The sequence below is a fragment of the Lathamus discolor genome, chromosome Z (assembly GCF_037157495.1).
Source record: "Lathamus discolor isolate bLatDis1 chromosome Z, bLatDis1.hap1, whole genome shotgun sequence".
NCBI lineage: Eukaryota > Metazoa > Chordata > Aves > Psittaciformes > Psittacidae > Lathamus > Lathamus discolor.
In genome coordinates, this window is record NC_088909.1 from 20,068,400 (window position 1) to 20,079,555 (window position 11,156).

An 11,156-nucleotide genomic window follows, 5' to 3' on the forward strand; every position below is an offset into this window, starting at 1 on the left:
CCTGAATAAATGATCTTTTGAAATCCTACCACATTAAGTATTTACGTATGTCTATATTGAGAGGCTATTGTAAAACATTTTACACCAGAATTTATAGCACAAGAGCTATTCTACAGCAACTCTTAGACCAGACCAAGAGGACCTTCAGGTTTGACTGAATATACCTTTGAGGGAAAACAAACATTTTTCCCCATTTTTGCCATGTAAGTAAACTTGAAAGCGTTAAATACCTTGTTCTGCTTCTGAATGAGAAAATGATAATTCATTGACTGAATACCTGCAAGTAATTCATGTGCTGGAAATTCTTCTTTTCCCACTGTAAGTCAAACCATTGCAGGTTCGGTATGCAGCAACTCTGAGACTGGGTAGGATTTGCTTTAATAAAACTTAACACTGGATAAAAAAAGTTACCACAGTAAATTTCAGGAAATACTTACATTCACAAGCAGCTGCTATGAGACGGCAAGCCAAATATGGAGGATCACAAGAAGGGAAGAAAGGCTGAACTATGTAGTTAGCAAAGGTGATGGCAATAATTGCCTGGCTAGTTGGTTCAACAATGAGGAGTGAGGTCCATAAACGAATAAAAGCAATGAAGCTCCCAAAAGATTCCAAGATATATGCATAGCTGGCTCCAGACTTCGTAATAGTGGTTCCAAGTTCAGCATAGCACAGAGCTCCAAAGACTGAAAAAATCCCTCCAATTGCCCAAATTACTAGAGACAATCCATAAGATTTGCTGTAGATGAGAACTCCTTTGGGAGAGACAAAGATACCTGAACCAATCATGTTGCCTACTATAAGGCTTATCCCATTTATCAAAGATATTTCTTTCTTCAGTTGCATTGTATTTTGGTTTCCATCCTGCATTTCACAGCAGTTGCTTGGATCTGTCCTGTCTGATTTATTTACTGGGCTGTATTCAGCCAGTGAACTACGTGACTTTGTACAATCTGTCCTTTCTCCCATTCTGGAAAAAACGTGAATCCTCCACGACTCCAAATCCCAATCTAAAACAAAACACAGACAGCTAAATTATAACATTTTTTTATCCCAGGACTTTCTTGCCAAGTCTTCTTTACATCTCTTTACCCTATGGTTTAAAAAGGTTGTTTTATATGTGTTCCTACACAATGGTAAATTCATGCATAGTTAAACAGAAAAACCAACACATACGGAGCAAGAGGCAAATTCCAATGTAACTTAAACTCAGAAAGGAACTTGTACCTTTGGGGAAAAAAACAAAATGAAACAAACCACCCGGGCAAACAAAACCACAGGAAGGGCAGTATTAAGGGATTCCAGTGTTGATAAGCAAGAAAGAATAGATGGAAGCAAAGAGAGGTGATACAGAAAAGCAAGCATTGTAAAACCAAGTTGGTAGTTTTAAGTATTAACATAGATCTACTGCAGTACTAAAAATTAATCAAATTATTGTACTTATATGTGTAAGTTATGAGTGATCTAGTAACAGGGTTGTGCATGCTGTTAATGCAGTGTAGGCTCTCACTAAGGGCAATGTGAAGAATTCCCTTGATTCAGCTCTTGACTTTTAACTGATTCTATAGCTTGCTCCCTCCCCAAAACTGTTCCCAGTTCCCACTTCTTGGAGTTCTCTAAGAGTACAGACTGCATGTGAAAAGAACCCACAGTAGTTTAAACCCAAATTCCTCCATTAGCAACTGTATTTAACAGTATTTAAGAACAAAGAAATTAAATAAACTTTTTCCTCATCTCCAGAATTGACCAGTTAGAGAAGAGTGAGGAAATTCTCCCATGCCTTCCAAAAGCAAGTTAACTGCTTAATGACATTTATTAGCACAAAAATATACTGACAACTAGCTGCAATCCTGAATAAGGCCCATTTTCTATACAGTCAAGTAAGAAATAATCAATTCATGGAACAGTCTTGTACGGGAACCAGCTTAAATTGCAGCTTTGCTTACTATGAGCTGCTTAAAGAACAGGACCAAAATACCTACCAGGATGCACCATGAGTCATTTGCCCTGCCTCTCACTAAACCCTCAGTGTATTCTTTAGCAACTTGGTGTAGACAGAAATATCAGTTAGAATAATGCAGCTGACCGGGGGGGGGGCAGGGGGGTGGGCTGGGAAGGAAAGAAAAAAAGAAATAGTTTTTTGGGGTAGCATTAATTTTACAAAAGGTCTTGTTATTCCAACAATAAACTTACCAACTAAGGGAACAACAACCCTGAGTATGGGGACTTTGAAACGGCAGCATGCAACCAGTCAAGCTACAGATGTATCAATGCATCTAGTAATATATGAATACACAAAATTCTGCTCATGCAGAGGCACTCCTTTCTGCTGGGAACTCTTTGTAATCATACTCTACCATAAAGCAACACCTTATAGTGCAGTATAGAAAATCTGACCTGACACCCCTGAACCTTTGAAGAAATGAAAATACTAAAGATTATTTTCAATCTATAAAAAAGTAACTTACATGGAAATAGAGTACGCATCATTTACTGAAACACATTACATCATTCATTTCCAACTCGTGAATCTTCTAGCTTTTTCCACATTAAAATGGAGGCTGTGTTCTATTAAATAACGTAAAATGAGATCCTCAATCTGTTTAGTGGGATGCCTTTCTTTCCCTCGATATTTAAAAAACAGTTTAAAGGTGGTTGATTACTAAATACGTATTTTATCACTGGTACATGAGTCAACATCTTATCTAGTGTCACACATAAGAGCAAGCAAATTTCATGCTTTTAATTAGATTAAAAATTTTCAAACTTCCATAAATTAAATCTGCTGTTTCAGAACTTTAAAACTTTACTGTTATTATGAAGCATCTCTGACAAAATTAAACTAATTAAGGGAGAGGCATCCACACAGTTTTTACAGATAACTGTGCTCAAAACTGCAATGGAAGACAAGCAAATTCATGTCACCACCTTGTTACCGGTTCTCCTTGTTACTAACTCTTACATCTATCTCGTCCGAAATTCATTTGCAACAACATACTGGTTGATTTCCTGTTATTGGTTTAGAAGAATTAAGTCTTCAAAAAGGCATGTGGCTTATGAACTTGTAAGATTATTTGGTTTGCCTTACAAGAGAAAGTTCAGTTATTCCTGTGTAACTGAATATAAATTGTTACACTAATCAACTGCAAAATATGATGCAGTCATGAGAAAGCATAGATGTGTAAAACTGCAAGACAACTAATCAAAGCAGATGTCTTCATGACTAATTTGACTGAAAAAAGTGGATGTATGTGACTCATAAATTCAACTCCAAATTGAGTCTTTTCATTTTTGACTCGGACAGGACATTATTTGCACATGTATTTCAAAAAGCATGTTCATTCTTGGCCCTTCCAGCTAAAAAACAAAACTGAGTAATATGTTGAGAATTGACTCATGGATGTAAAATATCATTTTCGTGGTAGCTATACAGCTTTATGATTTCATGCTCCTCACAGCCGAAATAGAGTTCATTTTCTCCTGAGTGGTACTTATTTGCCAGTCAGCATCAAAACACACCACCATTTCTTCCTACAACACTTTTCAAAGAATGACTTGCTCAGTTGCAGAAACATTATTACTTTGAATACTCAGATATTTTCATTATTTGATTCAAATCAATCGGATCATTCAAATCAAATCTGATGTGTTTACACACAGGCAGTTTTGCACTAAGAATCAACGTGATATAGCTCATGGTCTGAAGTTCAGAGTTACATTCAATTACCTATAACTACAGACCCTGTCACTGTTCAAATGCCTCCACCTCAATCACCAGCACGTGACTGTAGCTCTGTATTGTCACTGATGACTTTGAATGCTTCTTGCCCTACTCTACCCGGGGAAAAAAACACCACAGTATTGCTCAACCTAGATTGTTTTGTCTCCCAATATTCTTTCTTCCTCCTCGAGTCTGCTTTTGTTTTTCCAAATCTCAGGGATCTGCTGATAACTAGGATTTGCATGAAGGCTGTGCAACAGCTCACTCAAGATTTGGCACTTCATTCTCATCTCTAACTTTGTTTGTTTTATACCCTTAATGCCTTCAGGGCAGGAACTGCTTATCTGCCCAAGCTGTGTGTTTTGTCACACCACCTCTATGATAGAAACAAACTATTGGCATTTTTTTCCTACAAACACTTCACTTAATCTTAACTGGAACTAAAGTCAGCAGCTTTGACCAACTGAAAAAAAACAAGCAAAAAAAAGAAAAAAAAAAACCCAAAAAAAACCCACCACCACCTAAAAGAGAAAACAAAAAACCCCACCTACAAAGGAAAAAAGAGACAAGACCAGAGAAAACTGAAGCTATGTCAAGGTTAGCAATATAGAGGGAAAAAACACATATATTAAAATACATTGTTCAGACAGAATGTCCTTTGGAAACACAAAAGAGGCTTGGAAGAGAAGAATCAGAGACAAATAGCATATATTTTCTAACACACAACAACCCCGCAATACTGCAGTTAATGTAATTTAGAATGATTTCTAATGTTGTCAATGCCTTGCCACAGGACTGCTGCGGCTAATGCAGGCTTATGCCCTCACATAACCTAACACATGGATTTCCTCATTGCTCACCCTTGGTGCAATACAAGTTTTACACCTTTTTTTTTTTTTTTTTCTGATCATTGCAGTTGTGGGGAATCTTTTTGCTAGTACGTGTAAGATTTTCTTACTGAAATGACACTGTTGCTCATACAGAAATCTTTGATATGAAATCAGGACAGTGACCTCAAATTAAGATCACTTCATTGTCTCACCAAAAATATACATGCTGATAAGGCCTATCACACTTTGGCCATGTACCAAATGAGTTAATAAAGACTAATGCAGAGTTAGCAAAGCACTAACATTGTGGTTACAGGGTGGCTCTCCTCTAAGAGAGGAGAAAGAGGAACCATCTGCCAAGATCCTCTCTTCCCCAGCAGGACAGCAGCTGACCTGTCATTTGTTCAACTTGAGGTGAACCTGCAAGTGGGTTAATGACCAATGAGAAATACCAAACTGCTGAAAGCTTACTATATTTTGTTGTACTCTTATACAGTACCTGCTCATTAGCAAAGATTTCCAGTGTTCTTGCCTATGTCTTAGGTGGTTGCCTTGCATAAAACACCTCTTGTAACATAGCACTACATATATACTTTGACTCATATTCACATATACCAGCTGTAAAACTCCTATTTTTGAACACAAAGATTGGCCCTTTGGGTAAGAGTCAAGATTGCCCTACACAGGCAAACAGCATGAAAGTCTTCAGGGAGTTAAGCACCAACAGAGCAAAGGTTGTTAAGTCCCAGAAATGCCTACTCCTTGCAGTGTATATATTTAGGCACCTAACAGTCTGAACACTGAAGTAGGAAAGACTTAAGAGTTTGTCTAGTCTGTTTTTTTCTTGTTTCTGGCGAGACAAGAATCACTTCTCCACTATACACACAGTTAGCAGACAGGATGTAATGTAAAGATCTAATCTGTTCAAGCAAGTCTTTTGGGCTCACAGCTATCTTTAGAGCAATAAAAAACAAACTGATAAAATAGAATTGGTTGTAACATCAATATTTTTTTTTAAAGGACAAGATATGTTTATTATATAAAAAGGTATGAAAGAGAATACCCGTGACACAGCTGCACAAGAGACGTTCAGCAAATGCACATACTACCCACATGCTTATACAAATCCTAAATAAAGCTATGAACATTCAATGAGGGAAAGACCTATAATCAGCTCACAAACAAATATTAAGTTACAATGTCTCAGAAACTTTCAAAATTTCCTGAAGTACTAATCCTAGACAAATCCACCTCAGTAGTATTAACCTAGATTTCAAACCAAGCCACTTCAAAGTTAGGAACTGTGCTAGCTAGAGTGGAAAATAACATGCCACTATAACCTTCACACTTGTAATTTGTATTTCCAAGGAAAAAAATAAAAACAAGCTCACAACAGGTGATTTTGTGGTAGACAAGTCTTGGTTTAGACAGAAGCAAGGCTGAGAATTCATGAAGCAGCTGCAGTGAGAGGTATGTGTGATTAAATTTATATAATAAGCCCCAGGTAAAAGCAGAAGGGTCGACAACAGAGACTGTGAAAATGTTTCATATTATTTTTTATGCTGGGGCACAGAAACTGAAACCTCTCAAAAAGGAGAAAAGCAATGTCAGAAGGCACATGCTTACCTACAAATCTACACCCATGTGTACTCTTCAGCTGCAACTTGGAGCTATACCTAACCATGCTGCATTTAATACGTGTCACTTAGAAAACACATAAACAACCAAGATCACTATCAAATGCCAGTAAGCAAAGGAATGCTCGCCTGAGGGTACTGCTAAATCCACTTCAGCTCCCCGCAATAGCTAATTAACAGAACAGTTATAACTACACGCACCCGCCACCAGAAAACATCCTGTTACAAGCCGAGCGGAGAACCAACCCTTATCACCCGCCTGCTGCCAAACTAAATACAACACGTGGCTCCAGAAAGCCTCCCTCAAGCCGACATGTGCGCGACATGACGGGCTGTCACAGGCGGGAACGCCTTGAGGAGACCGGCCCTCAGGGTCGCGCCGCGGGAGGGAGGAATGGGGCTCGTTTCACGCCAAGGCGGCTGCTCCTCCCTCCACAGATGCGGTTACCCTGTTCTCCTTATAAAATAAGCAAGGTTTAGGCATATTTTACGCCTCCTGGACACCCCCGGGCGGGAAGCGGCTTGCCCCGCGCCTCGGGCATAAGGCGCAGGGGAAGCCGCTTCCCGCCCGGGGCTGTCAAGGATGAGGCACCCACAGGTGGCTTCCCTGAAGCACCCTTAAAAAATCAGAATTAAATCAAATGTACACGGCATTTGTCGCACTGCCACCCCTCACCGGCAGCCGAGGCTGGCCGGATGCTGCAGAGGAACGCGATGGGAACGTCCGGGCACGACGTGCCGCGCCCTGCAAGCCAACCCGACCCAAGGTGGGACAGGGACCGCGCCCAGCCGCGGGGCCGGTCTCCGGAACCTCGCCGGCGGCTGTAGCTGCGCGGCCGGCGGCTGTGGCGGCCCACGTTACCTCCCCTCCTGCCGGCAGCGCCGCTGGTGTTCTGAGGATGCTCACTCGTTGCCACAGAGAAACGTCATGGCGGCAGCTCCGCCCCGCCGCGCCGCGCCGCGGCGTGCCCTCCCCGGCAGGAGGAGGAGGAGCGGGCGTGCACGTTGCCTCCCCCCCTCGTTTGCCTGGGGGGAATCGCGACCGTTTGCTGTGGAGGCTCTATCCTTGGCAGCTTACCTAGGCCTCGCAGTGCTCTGTATGCGCGAGTTTGTTCCTGAAACAGGGGCAAATAAAGATTTACACTGCTGTAAAAGAGCAGGGAGACGCGAACTACAACCTGTAATGCCCACAGATGTGCCAGCAAATAAGACGGTGGAGTACAGTTCTGTGGCCACGAGGTTTACACTTCTAATTGCCATACCACATCCTCTCCCAGAGGTTGCTTGATATATCGAGGCATGGTTTTTTTCCCTTCACTGTCACAGGCAATCGGCATACAAAGTGACTGCTGCCCTCTGTATCTTCAGATATTCCTTACATTGTGCTTGGTCAACAATGAAGTTTGTTGGGTTTTTTTTGGTTGGGTTGTAGGTTGGGTTTTTTTTCCTTTTTTTTTGGTGTGTGGGTGGGTGCTTTTATTATTTTTTTTCTTTAGAAATTCTGTTATGAAGTATATTTTTGTTAGAAGTTGACTTTTCAGGTGTACATACAGGAGAGAACTACATTAGACCTAATCTCCGAATTATACAGCACCATTTACAGGTCATAATCTGAAGTAACCTGGTCATCTGAGCTCTTAAATTATCTTTGTTCCAACTCTCTGTGCCTTTTGTTGGTTTAGGTCTTGTGCAAGTACAGGTAGAGGTAACTATGCTAAATCCATTGCCACCTAAAACTACCGACAGTGTTGCAAAGCAGCAGACAAAACCTGTCTGCCTTCTTTTGTGAGCTTAACTGCCCCCTTGATATATGACTTAGTTGTTTTTAAACCAGTTATACAGAACTGGTAGAAGATAAAAAAGTAGAAGACATCTCCAGAATATAACTTAAATTTCTACAATATTAAACTGATTGTCATTATAAAGATAATAAGAATCAGAAAGCAGTAATTAGATGGTAATAGTGTTTTGTCATTGTTACAAATATTGGTAGTGTTCCATTTTCTGTAATACACAGTATCTTTCAGGGAGATGGGTACTTGCAACTGTCTCACACATACTGTTTCCACTGGGATTTTATCTGATGCTAATTCAGTTAAGATCACATCTCTTCTAGTTCAAAGTCAAACTATGTTTTGGTAAGTCTGTGAGTTTTGCCCTCTGCTTTTTTCTTTTTTCTGTTTTTTTCCTTTTTTCTTTCCCCCCCCTAACTTTTCCACTTACAGTCATTGTAGAAAATGTAATTCAACTCAAAAAACTTTAAGAATAAACAGATTAAATCCTCCTAAGCAAACCAAAATTGAATTTGCACCAGATTAAGGAAACCAAATCCACAGGATATTCATTAAATGGTCCTAGAACATGACAGAGCCAAGGTAAAAATTGCTGTTAAATCTAAGTGAATCTGAAGCTCAGTCATCAGCTTTGTGCTTGTTAGCAAGTTCCTTCTGGTGTGCAGGGTGAATTTGAGCCTATCACTGCTGCATAAGTCCCCTAAGAATGTGTTGCTCATGGACTTTAATTCATGGAAGAGTGAGCATGTACTGTGCTCCTTGAAGGTCAGCACTGAACATGTGTTGTTTATAATATAAGTAGTACACATTGCTACGATTGCTACATAGAACTTACTGTACTAACTAGCATGGAGATATTGCTTCCAGCCATGTGTTTGAGGGTTTATGTTGGTTCCTTTTGTAATTTTTCTACACAGAGTGAGTTTTGGTATCACTTTCATGCTTCTTTTGAAATGTGCAGGTGTGGGATGGCTCTATCTTGTCCAACAGCACTCGTATTTAAATAATCTGAAGATTAACATTAAGCATTCTTTTATGGGAAACTTGGCTTCTTTCTGCTTCAGGGTTGGGGTTTTTTAAAAGACAAACTGTTAAATCAGCATCAACATCCCATCTTCTAATTTTATTTTTCCTGTCTGGTTCTGTTGCCCTTCAGGTACCTTTTCTTTTTCACTGCCTCAGGCATCTACTCTCATATAAGTTTATTATTTGCTTATATGTATCTTTGCTGCATATGATTACAAGCTCTTTTTCATTCAGTGCTATCCATGCTGCAAAACAGAAGTGGGTATAGATATCGTCTACAGTACGGACAAAGTTTCAAATGTTATCAGTAAAACTTTGCTAGGAGAGCAAAGAAACAACAACAAAAAAATCTAAATCTTAACATACATGTTAACAGACTCCAGTAATTTTTCAGCATTATTTTGATGAATGTCCCAAACTTTCTGTATTCATTTTGCTTTGGTTTTGCTACTGAAATCTTCTTTATACAAGCAGAATGAGCAGTACAGCTTGTTTTTACCAGTGAATTTTGGGTGCTTATTTTGAAAAAATAATCCCTGTAGTTATAATTATTTTTAAAGAAATGGTTTGAGTCAATGTTTTAGGCGAATAAATCATGCAACTCTGAGACTCTACTCTTTGATGATATAAATTGCTTAGCTATGTTGAATTAACTTCATAAGGATCTGGCTATTTATTAATGAGACTGGGTGAATCACTGGCTCACTTTTCTTGGAAAACAACATAGGAGTTAGAATAATTTTTTCACCAAGACTTAAAAAGCTGCAGGGATTTTCAAAGATAATGCTCTTTGTGTCTGTTTTGAAGGCTAATGAAAGTGATTATGTATAAAATAAGGAGGATTTCCAGCTGTAAAAAATAGATTCTTAAGAATATTGCTTTTGTGTTTCAGGTCCCAACTTACTATGTGGGTATGCTTAGATTATGAAGTCCTTAGTGGCAGTGTTTGTAACTCAGTTTCAGAGTATTTAGATAAATTTCTTTTGGATGAGACAGTTTGAAGACATCTGTTGGTGTTTTTTAAGGTTACGCAACTCTCGGCATTCTAATATGATTGCTCAGACTTTCTTCAAGACAGCAAAGCTCCTTCCTGTTACAGATTCTGCTATATTTTTGTCAGTCCTTTTAAAATATACTTGTGGTACCTCTCTCTCTGATTAAAAGCAGCAGCATGAAAGTTTGGATGATTCGGTTAGTAGTCGGCAGTAGTTACATTGATACCCTATTTCCAAGCAGCTAGTTACTAGAGGCTAACAGGGGCTGAAGCCAATGTCATCATTTTGTTTGTCTTATCATGCTGAGTCCAAACTTTGCAATTTAAATTCAACCAGATCTTCCTTAGCAGAGCTACTTTGAATTCAGCATGCTGCAGTAGAGCTGGTCAGTGCTGACCCCACTGATACATCTTTGCTTTTAGTGCACTCTTGTTACTTTTCTCCTAATTACTGAGTTACCCTGAAATATTTTTACAATACAAATAAATTTGTACCTTTTATGAAGGAGTTCCAACCCATTTTATTCAAAGAACTTAAAATAGCACGGTACTTTACAGTGGTGGGAACAATTATTGGGTGAACATGTAAGGACAGCTTTTATTCCCAAACCTTTCAAGCTTCTGCAGGATTCTGCAGTTGTATTTGCTGCAAATTTAGGCTCTCTTTAAAAGTGAAGTTTTCCAAAATTCAAACCCAAAGGCTTTTCTATAGAGATTTCCACACAATTCCCTTGAAGATTAGGGAAGCACATGAGGATTTACTGCCAGTTCATTTGCCTTTGCAGTAAATAGCATAGCCCTATTAATGGATTTAGTCTTTTGTCTGCCAACACAGTTATTCCAATTTCTAATCCACTCTTTGCTAATATTAGAAGGTATTCAGCCCTAAAATTAAAATTATGGTTGGCTTTGCTGAATTTTCAGAACTGATTTCTCAGCAGTCTATTTATATGTGTTGTGAACTTTGCTCCTTTGTTCCACACTTGGCGCTTGATTGCTTGGTGCATACAGTGTCCCACAGAGCAAATCATGGTGGACTAATTAGGATCCAGGAGTTTCCCAAGTTATGCAAGATCCCCACAACTATGAAAAGCCTTTTCAGCTTCCAGTCACATACCATGAAGTGCTATAAATCAAACCTTTCAAAACACTCAA

The 11,156-nt window shown here is 39.3% G+C and overlaps 1 protein-coding gene across 5 annotated transcripts in view; it reads right to left on the reverse strand.

Moving 5' to 3' along the window:
• Window positions 1-7,153, reverse strand: part of SLC7A6 (solute carrier family 7 member 6) — a 28,614-nt gene extending 21,461 nt beyond the window's left edge. Inside the window, exons 1-3 of one of the 5 annotated variants that reach the window (XM_065663402.1) lie at window positions 6,836-7,044; window positions 6,178-6,255; window positions 438-1,010 (exon numbers count right to left, since the gene is read on the reverse strand). In XM_065663402.1, the coding sequence (XP_065519474.1) occupies window positions 438-1,010; window positions 6,178-6,255; window positions 6,836-6,842 (658 nt within the window). In that variant the 5' untranslated portion in view covers window positions 6,843-7,044. The other 4 variants (XM_065663406.1, XM_065663405.1, XM_065663403.1 and 1 more) reach the window with 4 other exon arrangements.
• Window positions 7,154-11,156: the final 4,003 nt, after the last annotated feature.